The 17,243-nt window shown below is 39.2% G+C and overlaps 1 protein-coding gene across 7 annotated transcripts; it reads left to right on the top strand.

Annotated features, from left to right (window-relative positions):
- Positions 1 to 2,747: 2,747 nt before the first annotated feature.
- kmt5b (lysine methyltransferase 5B) lies at positions 2,748 to 16,106 on the top strand. 7 transcript variants are annotated; one of them, XM_034233807.1, is made up of 11 exons: positions 2,782 to 2,901; positions 3,222 to 3,290; positions 5,503 to 5,739; positions 5,811 to 5,973; positions 6,134 to 6,299; positions 6,386 to 6,495; positions 6,693 to 6,859; positions 7,005 to 7,024; positions 7,129 to 7,265; positions 11,460 to 11,659; positions 12,057 to 16,106. In XM_034233807.1, the coding sequence occupies exons 3-11, from the start codon at positions 5,592 to 5,594 to the stop codon at positions 13,544 to 13,546; spliced, it is 2,601 nt and encodes an 866-aa protein (XP_034089698.1). In that variant the 5' UTR covers positions 2,782 to 2,901; positions 3,222 to 3,290; positions 5,503 to 5,591; the 3' UTR covers positions 13,547 to 16,106. The 7 variants fall into 7 exon arrangements, with proteins under 7 accessions (XP_034089699.1, XP_034089698.1, XP_034089697.1 ...); XM_034233808.1 differs by lacking the exon at positions 3,222 to 3,290 and having other exon boundaries at positions 2,748 to 2,901; XM_034233806.1 differs by lacking the exon at positions 2,782 to 2,901 and having other exon boundaries at positions 2,923 to 3,290.
- The last annotated feature ends 1,137 nt before the right edge of the window (positions 16,107 to 17,243 follow it).

Consider the following 17,243-nt stretch of genomic DNA (forward strand, 5'->3'; position numbering starts at 1 on the left):
TGGGCCCCTGTGCCCCGTTATAATTCACCCATGCTGATGCATGACATATCTGTGTCTTTAGCTAATGCGGAGCTTTTAAGAACACCTACTGCTATAATCCACTTCAATCAGCGTTCAGACCAAAACACTGAAATTGTGGGACATAAAACCAAAACAATGACCCAAAAGACATTTCCTTCATGTGTTTCTTAACCATTTTAGATGCCTTTTAGGTACTTCCACCACGTTATCTTTCAAGTTATTACTTTTACCCAAAGTTTTGATTATGTGCCATGGCTTATGAGGCTGGTTCAATGTCATTCAGGTTGTGCGGATTATCATAATAAAATGAAATTTTTTCAACACACATTTGTATAAAAGAACATAGGCCTTGACAAGAGTTAAAACAAATAAAAAAGAGGTACAATTATTATTATTTTTGAATGATAAACATTAAATAATACAAAGTTTGAGAACTGTTTCTTGTCCATGTCTTCTACACAGGTTGCCCATATCTGTCTTTTTATAGACTTTCACTGTGATAATTGTAGTCTTTAATCTTCAATTGACTACAGCTGCAGCCACTATAGTTGGCAATGTTATTTTGACCTTTTTACACAAAATCAAAAACAGGTACTAACAGAAGTTACAATTATTCCATTTAATGAAAGTTAAAAACTTCTGCTGCACTACTGCTTAGAGGTAAATATTGTACTTTTTACTTCAGTGACTTTTCCGATCACAGCTTTTCAACTCTTTCCTGTCCGGTGAATACAACGTATATCCAGCGGTTTTTTATTTTAGGGATAAATTGAAGGATGGTATGTTTCTTTATGTGTTTAGAAACATAGTTCTTAAAGCTAAATTATTTGCAACAGCTGAAAGAAAGGGGTGTTTCTGTTTCTAAAAACGCATGAAAAGTTTACTTTTTAGAGATGCATGGACACAGTATTATATTATAGAATATGATTCATTGCTGTAGATCAAACTGCCCAACAATTTAGAATGAAGCACAACCTTAAACATCTACAGCAGTATAAAACAGACCACAAAGCCATAGAGTCTGTATTTTAACTACTTAATAACTACTTATTTTAACTGCTAAACTTTCTTGATGAGCAATTATATAATAGAACAAAGAAGAGAGAGAGAGAGAGAGAGAGAGAGAGAGAGAGAGAGAGAGAGAGAGAGAGAGAGAGAGAGAGAGAGAGAGAGAGAGAGAGAGAGAGAGAGAGAGGGAATTGTACAGGACCTAGAAACATGTGTTTATATAGTAAAAAATACAAATCACAAATGTGCCTTGTCTTTTGAAAAAAGAGAATAAAGAGATAAAAGAATGAGGATTGAAAAAATTAGGAATTATAAATATGGGACAAAGTTATATTCAAGAGAGGAAATAAAGAAAAACAGATTGGTTTGAAAATAAGAAGAATACAAGCTAAATCTGAATTTGGGTATGAATTATCATCCAAATCCTTTATTCAATAAGAGGTGGCTTTCTTAATATCATTTGGTTCCCTTCACATGTTTAACATTTTGAGATACCAAGACAAAGTGGTAAAAGTTGATATGCTTATAAAATGACATATACATCTATAAATGCTGAACTTACACTAAAGCTGCTAAGTTTTTTTATTTAAATGTTTAGATTTATTTTCAGTCAGGAGAACACAATATTCATGCAGACTTTTAATTGAACCAATTTATTGTTGCACGTCTTGTTTTGTGCTGCAAGCTGATTGTAAAATAACTTAATTAATTGTTGTTGTATGTATGTAGGCCTACTTATATTAATTTTAACATAATCAGTCAAAGCAGGTCACGCTAACTTAAGTTGATGTAGGCCTATCAGCAAAGTATTGTGCAGCAGGTGTCATGTGGTTGTCTACAAAAAAAGATAAAACTCAGTCATAAATGCTTGAGGGGGTTATTGAAGTTTAAGGCAAACGTTTTTTTTTGTCCACAGTGCATCTAGACTTGAAGAATTCGGGAATCAGTGCATGTTTAAAGGCACATCAGTGATGGTAATGAATTGTTTAATGATATGCATGCATCTATTCGTAGAAAATATATTTAGCAGGTTATTAATTGTTTTTTTTAAATAGCTGTCATAACAGTCCTATTTTAATTTAATTTTGCTTTGTTACGTATTCTTATTTCTGTGTCTTAGTATGCAACACATGTATAAAGCAAATTCCTTGTATGTAAATCTACTTGGTAATAAAAGCGATTCTGTTTCAGATTCTGATTCTGATTATGTCATTTAAAGATGATATGATGATTAAAATACATCTCAAATTTATTTAATAACGAAATAAAAATAATGTATGAATGATTAAAGGATTATAAGCACATTTTTATGAAAAGGGCCATCGTGCATAAAAGTAGCCAACGTTTTATTTTGGTAGTCTTTTTTTAATATTTTGATGCTAATTAATTGTATTTTGCTTATATACTTTGCAAATAACTAATTAAAAATAACTTCCAACACTGGATAAGCTACTTATTACTTAATAATTGTTGGTAACTATTGTATATAATAATACTATTAATAATAATAACTCCAACAGTAAAACAAAAGTAAAATATTTTAAACAAATATGGTTGGGTATTCATTTAAGAAAAAAAAAAGTAACCTCATTAAATTAATGTCACTAACAATAATTCAATGATGTGGAACAATTAACAATGTCCATTGGGCTGGAACATCGTATGGTTTTATAAAGGGATCACTGAGGAACAGCATTAACAAGTAGTAAGTGAAGAGGAGGGACATCTCAATATCAGTGCAGTATAAGGAAGACGTTATCAGTTCTAGATGTGGTTCTAAGTTCACTTGTTCTGTTGAGGTTCTGCATGGTACGGGAGGCAGGCAGCCAGGCAGTGTTGTCTGCCCACTACCGTTGGGTTCTTTAGGAAGAGGTTTGTTTATGCAGCACTACTTTTGTGTACATCCGACAATTACTACCAAACTAAGTAGCAATTGTGGACCTCTTTTTTTTAAAAGAGAGCTACGAAAATTCTAAAACCGCGCTCACTTTTAAAGTTTCATACTCTATCCTCGAGAACTGTCTCCCGTTTCGACCCCGACAGACGACTTCGGCTGCGTTATTTGTTGGATCTATTTTCTTTTGGGGATGGCTGTGCTGCGCCTTTTTCTCCTTCGCTCCGCCATCTTGAATTGTAATGTTAGTTTCTAAAAAAAAAAAAAAATTGTGTTTCCTGTGATATTTTTTGTTTAGGGTGTCGTGCCAAATTTGGATGAGTTTGAAGGAGTTTGATTTCGTGATTGTTTTCACAAAATCACATTTGTGAGTATTACGTGTTTGTTCTGCGTCTGTAGTCGACTGGAGACATTTAAACGCTACCAACGCGTGAAAATGCTTTCAGCTATCTAACTGCCTGCTATAATGATAAATAATGCCTGGACTGATACTCTGATTGTTCTACTCTCTTTTTATGAGTACAGTGCACCGTGTGTACAAGGGGATCGACACACAAACTAACTTTTAATTCGCTTACAAATGATAGATTTAGCCTGCTAAGCTAACTAGCTAATGGTTTCCAAATCAAACAACCCAGGCTAACGCAGTGTGTGTTAGCTTGGGTTAGCCTGCTGTGGTCCAGTGGTTTGCAGGTAACGTAAGTTACAGGGCAATGTGTGCAGTTATATATCTGCTCATTTCCTCGAATATTTGAAGCACACAACTGTATATTATTATTGTGATAAAGGGTAACGGTGGTGTGTTATTGTCGACTGTTGTTGACTGCTAGCTGACAAAGCTAGTGAGCTCACTGAAGTTAAGTTTGGTGCTAGCTAGCATAAACTAAGCAGTACTGTTAAATAATTCACAAATATGTGTTCTCTTAATAAGAATAGACACGTGTTAGTAAACGATCCCATAAAACGGGGTTTTATTATTTGGCTTTAAGCATTTTTTAATGGAATATTTGAAATCATCTTGAGATGTGGAGTGCATTTATTATGGTGTAGTTTTGTTAAATATCCCCACCCGTGTGATACTCTGTTCCGGTCTTTGTGTTGAAATAGGAGTTAACTGACTGTGTTTGTATGGTGGGTGTGCAACGTTTACTGTGCATGGCACATTGCCGGCGTTTGCTGCAAGCTAACCACCACCATGGCCGAGCATCTCCCCGGCGTCTACTTATAGTGGTTAGCTCCATGCTAGCGGAGAATGCACGGCTAGAGAGACGACAGTTGACAAACAATGCAACGCTATATTGATAACTCTTGAGACAATCTCGGCCTCAGCTCCCGTGCGTGGCATTTCCTGATACATTGTGGTTTTAAATGTGGCTAACGTTAGCTTCTGAGCTAAAAAAAAAAAGCGAAGATATTTTATATGCATCGATTACAAATGAGATGATGCTCATTGCGACGCAATAGCGCATTTGGAAACCACTTTACTCATATGACGGCAGTATAAATATTGTATGATGTGTTTTATAGGATTCTTAAAGTGCTCAGGACTGTGTGATCCATGAAGTGACAAAGCCATACTTTATGTGTGATGGTACCAACGACGTTTCTGTTGCACTTGACAATAAGCCAGTGCATTATGTGGGGTTAACACTAAGCGGCGCTACAGGATAATTTTAAACTTCTTTCCTCAACACATCCTTTCCTGTTTGTGTCCAACCCATGGATGTATATTAAGAACATCCAACCTAGTGGTGTAAGAAGGAAGGAAAGTAGTAATACCACAATGTACACATACTCTGTTAGTACGTAAGTAAGTACACGTCCTGTATTGAACCCCCCCCCCCCCCCCAAAAAAAAGGCAAAAAATACTCCGGTATAATATATATTTTATTACTAGATTATATTTATTAATGTATAAACTTGTATATTTAGTACTTTATATACTACTGGGTATCCTAACATATAATCATAATAATACATCATACTTTGTTTTCGAATTTTATATTTTGTATAAATAATCAAAATTGGCAAAGTATCTCAACATTAAATATACATTTAGTGGAGTAAAGCACACTATTTTTCACTAGACTTAGTAAAATAATAGTATCAAGTTGCAGGAAATGGACACACTCAAGTAATTTAAAGAGCCTCAAGATTGTACCTGAGTAAATGTACTTAGTTACATACATTCCACCCCTGCTTAAACCTACCACAGTGTAAACAACGCCAGTCACCACTGGGGGAACTGACAGGTCACACTTTAGCAGCAGCTGCCAGTTGTGAGCTTGTCTGCCTTGAACCTCAACAATTCTAGTAATTTCAAATATTTTTTTAAGTTTTGTGCACAATATTGATCACAGAATATGCAAAGGTTCACAGTATAGAGAAAAATGAATGAATTACTTGTCCCCTGTTAGGTGATTAATCTATTTTGGTGGTTGAACACTAGTCATTGTTTCTGTATTTGTCTTAGCATCCTTTGAGCTGATAACACATCCACCTGCTCATTTTCATCCCATCCATCTGTGTAATCTAATTTGTGTCATCTAGTGACGTTTTGTTTTTCGCTATGCTTCCAGGTTTCAAACTCTAGACCCCAGTCTTCCCCACTCAAGAGTGTTTCTTCATCTCGGAGACTAAATGCAACTGGACCAGGGGGATTGTGGGCATGAAGTGGCTAGGCGAATCCAAGAACATGGTATTAAATGGCAGACGACACGGAAACAAGTTGACCAGCGAGCAACATGTGAGCCAGACTCACTCACAGCGAGTGTCCCTGCGACACAGCAAAAACAGAAGTCGGAGGTGTAGCCGCAGTGAGTTACACATGTGTGTTAACAAATGTGTACATACCTCAATAGGCACACCAGCCTAACACCAGTCTTGGGTTTGGTGTTTACAGGGTTTATTGCAGCCAGCCTGGAGGCAGAGAGGCGCTGTGTGCCCTCGTCAGGAATGACTGCCAAGGAGTTGTGTGAGAATGATGACCTGACCACAAGCCTCATCCTGGATCCATACCTGGGCTTTCAAACTCACAAAATGAACACCAGGTCAGCAGATATATCACAGTGTAACTGATTATCCCGCAGCCTATTCACACTCCTATAATATAAAAGCATTTATATTGATTGTCCTGGATTAGGGTGTATGTTATTTCAGATTTTCCTATTCGGGTTCCATTTGCTTCATGCCCTTAATTTATCCCTGCAGATTTCGACCAATTAAGGGAAGGCAAGAAGAGCTTAAGGACATCATCGAGCGCTTCAAGAAACACGACAACTTGGAGAAAGCTTTCAGAGCTTTGACGACCGGAGACTGGTCTCGAAATCAATTTCTCCACAAGACGAAAGCTCAAGAAAAGCTCTTTAAGCAACATGTAAAAAAACATTTCCCAAGATTTCCCATGTTTTACATTTTCCAGCATCAAAAACAATAACATGACTAACTTTTTGTTTTGCACAGGTATTTGTGTATCTGCGGATGTTTGCCACAGACAGCGGGTTTGAGATTCTCCCTTGTAATCGCTATTCATCAGAGCAAAATGGAGCTAAAATTGTGGCAACAAAGGAATGGTGAGGATATGCTGCCACTAGTCCATGAACTAATTGCATTAGCACTGCTAAATGAATATTAACTGTATTAGCCAGCACATTTAAAGGCTGTTCTGGTGTATGTGTGAAAGCACTTCTACCGGAGGTAATGCTGCCCATTTATGCAGTGTTTAATAAACTTTTCCTACCTTTTATTTTTTTCCTATCGTTCTTAACAGGAAGAGAAATGACAAGATCGAGTACCTGGTGGGATGCATTGCCGAGCTTTCAGAGAGTGAGGAAAACATGCTGCTCCGGCACGGGGAGAATGACTTCAGCGTCATGTATTCAACCCGCAAGAACTGTGCGCAGCTCTGGCTGGGACCAGCTGCGTTCATCAATCACGGTACGAATCAATATTGTTTCTCATGGTCTGGTTTCATCACGAGATGCCCTCAGGGGAATTTTTATAATTAAATATATAATTTATAATCTCCACTAGTCCAATATTCTTTGTATGGATACTAATTTCAGATTGTTTGTTTGTTCAGATTGTCGACCAAACTGCAAGGTAAGTTCTCTAGAACACTTTTCTTTAGAAAAAAATATAATCTTAATTATCATTTTTTTTTTTTAGAGCTCCTGTTAATAATCACATTTAATTTTTCTGTTTAGTTTGTATCGACAGGACGGGACACAGCCTGTGTGAAGGTTTTGAGGGACATTGAACCAGGAGAGGAAATCTCTTGTTACTACGGAGACGGTTTTTTTGGGGAAAACAATGAATATTGTGAATGCTATACATGTGAACGGTAGGTGGATCCATTAGTTGCACTGAGAAAATACATAAAAATGTAATCTAGAGCTTAATCACAGCCGGTCATGATTCAACACTCTGACGTAAACTGCTCACCTTGTCGGGGTAGAATTATCAAAAATGACTCGATGGCTCTGTGTGATCGTGCTATTTAGACAACTATTTACGAAATCTATCATTAATTTTGCACCACATATTGATTTTAAAGTGCTTCTATTGCTTCCGCCAATAAATATATCCTGCTAGGTTCACGATCCGAACTGCGCCGATAACCACGGTCTGTCATCTCCTTTAACCCTCTGGAGTCTAAGGGTATTTTCTCGATTTTTAGATGTTTTCTCAGGGCTCGACATTAAGGACTGCCCGATGGCCCGGGGCCATCTAGTATTTAGCTCGGGCAATGGAGCCTCACCTGCTGGTTGCCCGACCGGGCAATCTATTATGCAGCTCGCGGATCCAGTAATGAGTGACCCGACAGTAAAACTAAACATATCTATAACTAGTTTAGGTAGTTTGAGAGGTAATTAAAATAGCTACGTGTGATATTCTAACCTGAAGTGTGTGTTTTGTTCCGCTCACCGCTGCAGGTGATCATGCAGAGCTGCGTATCAACTCGTCAGCAGCAGCTGATCTCTCTCTCCCGTCAGATTAGACTTCACTCGCGTTTATGTCCATATCGATCAGATCCAGCTAGTTCTAGCTAATGATATGACTACCTGCTTATTAAAAGACACCTAAACAATAAGTGTCGCTATGCAACCGGGTGAGGCCGCAAAGTATAGCGCAGCATTATGCATTTGTTTACATGCCCACCGGAACCCTGAGGTATTACCAACAGATCAACGCACAATCAACCCATACAGGACATCTCTTTCTCCACATTAAGTGTTAGCCATTAGAGTTGACTATTCTTGTCTGTCATATACTCTTCTTGTCTGTCACATAAGTGGCGCAACTGAAGCGGTATTGCGCTAAAGGGAAATAATTTTGACCGAAGAGATTTAGATTTGCCGGCTAACGGGAACTCTGACGTCCCATTTTGTGTGCTTCGCGGATGCGCTCGGCTCCTCTCGACTGCTGCTCGGGTCTGCTCGGTCAGCTTCCGGATGAGGAGGCATTCGTTCGACCAACTTACAGTAGATAACATTACAAACATTTTTAATAGTGTAAATAATGTTTGTTTTGGCAGTTATAACTGAATGTAATGTTTTCTACTTTTTTACATCTGGGAAGCCATTTGCCTTCATCAGATGGAAAGTGTCTTGATCAACAACTTAAGTATTTCTTAAAGCTATGCAGGTCATGCAAGCGAGCAAACACAAACAAGAACAAACAAACAAGTCAAATGAAGAATACAATTGAACAATATAATATTGTGGTGGTTCATCTTATAATTCAGTCTAGAGAATGCACCAGACAGCATCTAAGACCTGCAAAAATCGAAATGTTCTATAGGGGGAGGCCCCCCAAACCCTTCGTGCGTCATTTCGTCCGCGAGCATTTTTCAGGGCAATCTCTATTGGGCTCAGGGCCATCTGTAAATTAGCTTAGATGGCCCACAGGGCCATCTCCCAAAATCCTTAATGTCATGCACTGTTTCTTAAATCACCTTTTAAATGTATTTCTTCTAACATGGCACCCCATGTGTTAAATATCAAAATGTTCAGGACAATCTCTAGTATTGCTATATATGCAAATTACTCACCTTAGAGCACTGTTTGATGAGATAAGTAGCTCAAAAGCTTAAAATTTGACATCCGATTTTCGGAAAATCTTCAAAACTTTTGTGAAAACACAAATGTACTCATGTGATCGAATTGTTTTGGTGTTTTAGATTTGGTTACCAAAGTCTTAGGATCACAAAAGCAGTGAAATATTTGAATTACACTGTATATAAATGTGTTATTCATGTCTAAAATTAAAAAAATTAAATTCGAATTTTGAGTAAAATAGGTGTTTATCACTCTACTTTCACCACAGCAGGGACTGAGATACATTAGGACTGAATAATGACTTCATATTACATACCAAGGTTCATGTGATGTGTACAAATACAAATTGAGCATTCAACCTTTTTTTTCAACCAACAATTTATTATAAATATGTTTTTTTCAACCAACTATTTATATAAATATAAGAAACTGGAAAATCTAACTATTTACAATATTGAACATCAGAACTTTCAACCAACTATTCATTATAAATGTCAAGACAGTGTCAAGGTCTTTGTCTGTCTTCCAAGACAGTGGGTCTGGCTGCTGTGAAGATGGGGGTGATGGTGCATGGGCTGCTGTGTAGGTGGGGTGTACAAGTGCTATACGAGACCTCCACGAGACCTCCTTGCTGGCTGGGTTGAAGGTGATGGCTGTGGTGGAGCCTTTGTGCTGAGGTGTATCTTGACCTGGTGGCAGCCGCAGATGGAGGTGGAGGCAGCTGTAGTGATGCTGGTCTGCTGGTCCTTGGTGGTGATGGCTCTGGTGAATGCCCTTGAGCCACGGTAGATCTTGACCTGGGGGCCGGCACAGATGGATGTTCTGGCTGCTGGATAAACGCCGCCTGTGGGCCACTAGGCCCAGACAGCTGTGAAACCTCTCTGTAAAACAAATTAAAATGTAGGACAATAATTACAACTAATTTCATTGAAATAAAGTTCAAGTAAAATGTTGCTCAAGCACAAATAACAATGCACACATAAAAAGAAAGTTTGGGAGGTTGGAGAAGGAACACACACACACACACACACACACACACACACACACACACACACACACACACACACACACACACACACACACACACACACACACACACACACACAGAGGTGTGTTACTAGGTGTGTTACCAGTTACTTTACATTCAGTATAAAATCACAGACACACATATACATAGGCTACATCTGATTACAAAGTCTCATCTGATTACAAAGTCTCATCTGTACAGGACGGTAAAATAATAACAGGCACACATATAAATAAATCTATGACAAAGTCTCATCTGTACAGAACAGTATGATAAAATAATCGATGGCAAAAACATGTCACTGTAAATGTCTCTGTTGTGGGACGAATACATGATTAATTTAATCCTCTACACATGTAATGTCACTTTTACACACCAAAATAACGTTAACACAGCGTCAACATTTGCTAATGGAGAGTCTATTTTGTCCAATAAAAAGTTCATGACTATCGATAAAAAATATATATCAATAAACCTATTGTTCATTTTCGCGGTATTCCCCACACATTGCCAGTACACTATTACTGTAATATTTACACTTACCCATGCCCAAATGGATCCTTGTTGTTGTCTTTGTATTCTTCTTCTTCAGAAGAGTCGAAGACTTCACGTTCTGAGGCTCTATCTTCACTGCTGCTAGCGAAAAAAATCTCTAGCGAAGTCGGCAACCGTAAAGTTTTTTTTAGCCATTTTCTCTGTCCGTCTCTCTCTCCTCAAAGACGTAAACTGATGGGAGACACGTGGTTTATGTTTTGTTTACTTGGTGGGTAGGTCCTTAGTGATTTCTCGATGTCCATTGGTCATTTCAGACCATGATGGCTGCCGGCCGAGATTTCCTTGACGGACACATGAATCCACCAATCCACAGTGTAAAGTCAAGCTGCTTTGAGCGGCCATATTGGCTGCTGTGCCCTGGTTACAGTCTCACAGGAGATACCGCTGGAAAGCTACTCTTCCAGTGATTCCGCGGATATCTGAATCATATTTCTACTCCTTATAATCGAAAATATATGATTAATTACGTAAAATTATGCGCACCGACTCCAGAGGTTTAAGCATACTGTTGTTGTCAATAATAAAATGTTAAATGCCATTATTAACCAATCAGAATTGATTACGATAAACAGTATTATTTTTGCGACAAATGTTGTCATTATTATTTATTTTTTTCACCCAAAAAAAAAAATTATATATGAATGCAACAAAGTAAAAAATAAATAAAACTGAAATATCCAGATGTTCGGAGTAAAAAAAAACACAAATATCCAGATGTTCGGAGTAAAAAAAAGAGAAAACTCAAAACAACATAAATTATTGAAAACTATGTAACTATGTAAACGGACGTGTTAAATTGTCAAACGGTTATATTACCAGTATTATAAAATCACAAGTTAATTCCAAGATATTTGTATTTGTTTTTTTGCTCAACTATTCACCTTTTTTGTTGCAGACGGGGCACTGGTGCTTTCAAATCCAAAGCTGGGCTGCCAGTGGAGGTGCCGGTGATCAACAGCAAGTACGGGTTGCGGGAGACGGACAAGCGTCTCAACAGGCTGAAGAAGCTGGGGGAAGGAAACAGGAGCTCAGATAGTCACTCTGTAGGCTCCCACACCGATGTTGACTCTCAGGAAATGCCAAAAACACATCAATGTAAGAGTCTCCTAAATATTCAATGCTGTAGCCATAGTTACTGCACGGGTTCAAATCCTAAACTCAAAAACTTCGGAGCAGAGAAGAAATCCCACCTGCCAGCGTGGTGTGGTAAAGGTAGCATTCTACTAATCATTTGAATAAGAACATCAGTATATTAGAGTAGGGCTATATAGATGTAATTATGTATCGTGAAGAACAACCAATATCTTTATTTTAGGACTTCTTGCTATCATAATTCAGTGTTTATCCTTCTCATTGAAGTTATATTATTCATTATTAATGTTGGCTCTGAGTTACTGTTTGATTCTGTAAATGTCACCCAGCCAACACTGTAGGCAGGTTTCTTGAAACGTTATAAATATGTTATGTGCAACTTTTTATCTTTATCTACCAGCTGCCAGAAAAAGAACATCATCTTCTGGCCTGAAGTATAAAAACAGGACTCAATCCAGACAGACTTTGTCAAGAGCCCTTACTACCTCATGTTCAAAACAAGGTCGTGTAAACAATAACAGGGTACCAAAGAGACTAAAATCCCAATCCAAGCCTTCACTAAGTAAAGTCCAGTTGCGGAGTCGCAGGAGGGGTGCAGAGCCCAAGGCGTTGGCCAAAGGAGAGACTTGCCAGCTGGGTCTCAGGGACTCAAAGGTGTCGCTGTGTAAAGGCGTCACCGTGAAGAACGAGAAGGATGGACAGGAGCTGGTGCAGCAGACATTGGGCCAGCGGGGCTGCCTCACCCGTCATGCTGCCAAGGAAAATGGCAATCTACAACATGTGCAAGGTAGTGAGGGCAGTCAGTGTTCGACGTACAGAACTCGCAGGTCCACAAGGACCCTGGTAACAGCCCAGGAAGCTGCAGCTGGTGTTAAGCTAGAGCCCAGTGCTATGGACGGCTTGAGCCCAGTCCCTGGTGGAGTGGTCATTAAAACAGAGCCAGCTGACATGGAGTACCACCTCCACCATGGGGTAGGACATGAGCAGCCATCGTTAGACTCTGGCTATGCCAGAACAGGCTCATGCCCCGGGCGGAAACGGCCAACACGAACAATTAAATGTGAGGACTCGTACGACGAGCCGTTCATGCCGGTGGCTGCTAGTCACAACACTAACTTCTCAGACTGTGGGAATATGGTGTTGAGCTTCGCCGACCGGCATAGGGACTACAACGGGGTTTCCAACGGCAGCAAATCTCTTCGCAGGGACAAGGGCAAGAGTAGCTGTCGGTCACAGGACAAGGTGAAAAAGAAGCGTCAGATCACGCGATATGACGCCCAGCTGATCCTGGAGAACAGCACAGGTATCCCCAAACTGACGCTCCGCCGGCGGAGGGACAGCAGCAGTAGCAAGACCAACGACACCAAGGACCCCATTGGCTCCTCCAACCTCTCTGCCTCTTCGGTCAACTCGGCCTCTTCCAGCAAAATCAGCATCAAGTTCAGCAAGGACCATGACAAGGACAAAGGCAGCTCATACATAGCCAAACTAAATAACGGATTTTCCCCCGGGGTCCACAGCAACTCCACCAAGCTGAAGTTCCAGCTGAAGAGGGAGGACGATGCACGGAGGATATCCCAGACCAAGGCGGACCAGATGTCCTTTAACGGGGACATGGGCCAGAGTCTGGACTCCAGGAATGGTGGACATCGGACCCAAAAGGTCATGGCAGAGCCCTCGTCATCGTCGTCCTCATCGTCATCTTCAGAGGAAGACACGGACGACGAGGAAGAGGAGGATGACGATGACTACTTCGACAATGAGTTCGAAGACGATTTCATTCCACTTCCTCCAGCGAAGCGCCTCCGACTCATTGTGGGTAAAGACTCGATAGACATCGATATCTCCTCCAGGAGGAGAGAGGATCAGTCCCTGAGGCTCAATGCATAAGCTGTGGAGCTCATCACTCCCACCTTTCCCCTGTAAATAAAGATGACTCGCTAATCAACTGTTGTGTTGATGTAAAAGAAGTACAGTAATTTAAAGAAAAAAGAAATTGCTGAAAAGTTAAACATTTGAATGAACGTTACTAAAAGGTGCTGTTGACCTAAAACAAATGTCTGTTATTCACCTATGTTTATAATTTAGTTTCAATTTGAGTTTAAAAAAAAAGAAACAAATACTCAAGAGAAAAAGTTTAATCACCAACTCCATTTTCCTGCATTTTGGCCCTGTCTACACGAATAGAGATAATTTAGAAAACTGATATTTTTGCTCACGTTTTAGTCTCCTCCCCATACAAACAGAATTTTCAGTCACCTAAACAGAGATTTTCAAAAACTGTGGTTACTGTGTATCCGTGTAAAACGTAGTGTTTGAGAAATAAAGCTTTGTGTAATGAGCATGCGCGTGAAACAATGGCGGACTAACTGTCGGCTTTTGTAAAGTAACACTAGGCAGCAAACCCACCTCATCTTGCATCCACATGTTTTACATTCACAAGACAAACTCGCTGCACATTCTCCGAATCTTCTAACGTGGTATTCGACGCATCGTTGACATGGCGCCACCTATTGGTCCGACAAATATTTGGAGTTGGTTTGCGGAGGAGATAGTTTGGGAAAAAAGGCAAGATGGACAGCTTTTATTTTTTAAATGTATTCGTATACGTGTAGACGGAGCCAAATATTTGCATTCTGCGTTAAATGAAAAGGGCAGGAAGTGGTCCTCTTCTGAATAATCTGGCCTCATCCTAAGTGAAAAAAAAGCATTTGTTTTAAGTTCAACTCTTCCTTTAAGTGAATGCACTTGTTATATTCATAATGGACATGGATATTGTAGAAAGTGTACAGTATGGTGACTATCCCCCTCTGTCTCATAGGCAGGTTTTTATTGAGCTTTTGATTTCTGTCTCATAGTTTGTAATCTTTTCTGTGGTGAACCATGCTGTGTGTCGTGGATTCTCCGGAGGCATTATAAGAACAGTCAGTCAGTTCATTTGGATTCAGGTGCCATGTTCTCATTATCCCAGTAGTTCTCCTGGTTTAAAGAACCACTTGAATTTCATGAATTATCAACATTATTTACTGTGTAAGTTAATCACGTGTCTCTCTGTAGAGTTCAATCATGCAATTTTAAACCTTTAAACAAATCTGTGCTATCATGTTTTTCACCATAGAAAGAGAAGCAAACTGTTTTATATATGTTATTAACATGCATCAAAATGTGCTACAGACCACTTTGCAGTAACATTATGCATGTGTGTGTTTAGTTTGCCTGCAGTTGTCGCACATTCACGACACAAACGATACGATGGAGTTGCACAATGTTTTCTTTTCCAGTGAATCGACTCCACGGCGCTGTAAATAAAGTCAATTAAGCTGCAGAATTCAAAGAAATAAAAGCACACCGTTTTTTATAATCAGTCGAGGATAAATGAATGGGCTTTGTCTTTGGCGCTACTGTCATAATGGTAACATGGCACACATGGTCGTTCAAAGGTAAATCAAACCAAATCCGTACATTAAGGCTACCTATTTGCTTTAATTTGTAATTCTGAAAAGTAATGTACAGAAAGACTGGCTCATGTCCCTCAGATTTATTTTCTCTAAATGTCCAGTCTCACCTTTTCAGAAGTCAACAAAGATGTCCGTCTACACTAAAATCACATTGTCTGAAATGTTAGTGTAATCATGTATTCTTTTCTCTATGGTGCTACTTTTGTTTCCTTGTCATCTTTGTGTGAGTCTGTCCTGTGTGACTCTTTACTGGTAGATGGTGGCAGCATTAACTTCGACAGGCCCAACAATTCTGTAGAAATACACATTTTTAGAGCAGTAATATAAGTTATCAGTTGTCTGTAGCCTTCATTTACTTTTTTTGCAGAAACTTTAAGAAATTGTCTATCCCACAGCATTAGGTGCCTTAACAAAAAGCTTTTTCACACACTTAGACCACATTTGTAACTAATCATTGAAAAGTGACAATGCTAAAGCCATCTGCTCCCCCCTTGAAATTATTGAAACACGATAAGTCCACCGCCAGTCCTTCTGTATATTATTTTATTTTTGTTGTGTGGAAGTTAAGGAACTGTCTAATAGATTCAAGGGATCAACAGAGTTTGAATGTTAACCCACTTCTCCTTGTGTGTACTGTTCATATCACCAGCAGCTAATCACCGTTCTGATCCTGGCTCAGTTCCCCCCTTTGTCGGACGTCTCCATCCTACACTGTAAACTGTTCCAGGTGTAACGTCTGTGTTGTCTTTGTCCAATAGACAGCTGTCAAGATTCCCAATTGATTAAAAAAGTTAAAGCAAAAAAAATTAAAAAGGAAACACAAATGTGAATAGTTTGCGGACATTTTAGCGTGTAACGTGGGTAGTGGGAAACGTAAAGAGAATTAAAAATGGACAGTGCGTATATTGTCCGATATGTAAATCTTGTGAACACATCTTGTACTTATTTAACAGTTTTGAATACTTTAAAACTATATAAAGTTTCTTTGTGAATCTTGTTTCCGGAGCCTGTTTTAAAGTTGCCTGGATGTTCACATCCAAGTTTGGCTTTTAAGATGGTGTCGATCACAAATATGGCTTTTTATATTTAACCTTTTTTTATTATTGTCAACAAATCCCATGAATAGACCAACGCCAGCAATGTTTTTCATTGGTAAACGTAATACTGACGACACACATTTAAAAACAGCTCACAGATTTGTGGGGACTGTTTTTAGGTGCGTATGAATCCACATTTGGTGGTAGGCCTATGTGAGTATTTCTGGCAGCATGTCAGTGTTTGTGGATATTCAGTGTAACATGGATGTCATTGCCATAGTTTTTATTTAAAAGAATCAGACTTTAATGTGTTATTTGATTTATTCACGTTTTTTTGTTGTTGAACTTTTAAGGAGATTTGTTGACAATAAGAAACATGTCACATAATGAGTTATGTTGATTTATGTTTTTCGGGAAAAATAAGCAAGTCAAGAAACTTTACCAGTAGTTTCAGTTTAAAGGGAAGAGAGTGACAAATTGTGATTGGTATTTCGGGTTCTCTTGGCAACATCTGTGACTAAACCACCTAACCAGGGGGGTATACTACGAAGCAGGATTTTCGTTTAGCAAGATAACTTCTGGGATTTCCGGTACTACGAAGCTGGTTCACTTTTTAGCGGGCTAGATCTCCATGGTGACTTATCCTGGAACCTAGTCTGTGCTCCGAAGCAGGATAGGTTCCAGGATAAGAGATCAACTCAGCGAAAGCACCACGCCTGCTGACCAAAAGCTCAGTGTGCGGAGGAAATACAGTTTAAACTGCCGTTGCAGGAAAGACGGCCGGCCAAAATCACCGACTGTGTGAACGTGAAAATGAATAGAACATCACCTCCCATCTTCAGAGCAGTCTGACTATTATAACTATTATACTATTATGTTAAGAAAGCTTAATTAAATATCTGCCACAACATAAGTAACCGGATCAAAGTAACATTACGTTGCCTACAGTCCGCGGCACTGTGAGTGCAGACGTCGATATGTCCCATTATCATTCATATCACATCATAATATATCATATATTTCCTTATCTGAGTCAGCTGAGCCGTATCTGGCTGTGCAACACTCACAGTGTCACATAGGCTACTGTATGCA

The sequence above is a fragment of the Gymnodraco acuticeps genome, unplaced genomic scaffold (genome assembly GCF_902827175.1).
Source record: "Gymnodraco acuticeps unplaced genomic scaffold, fGymAcu1.1, whole genome shotgun sequence".
NCBI classification, from domain to species: Eukaryota; Metazoa; Chordata; class Actinopteri; order Perciformes; family Bathydraconidae; genus Gymnodraco; species Gymnodraco acuticeps.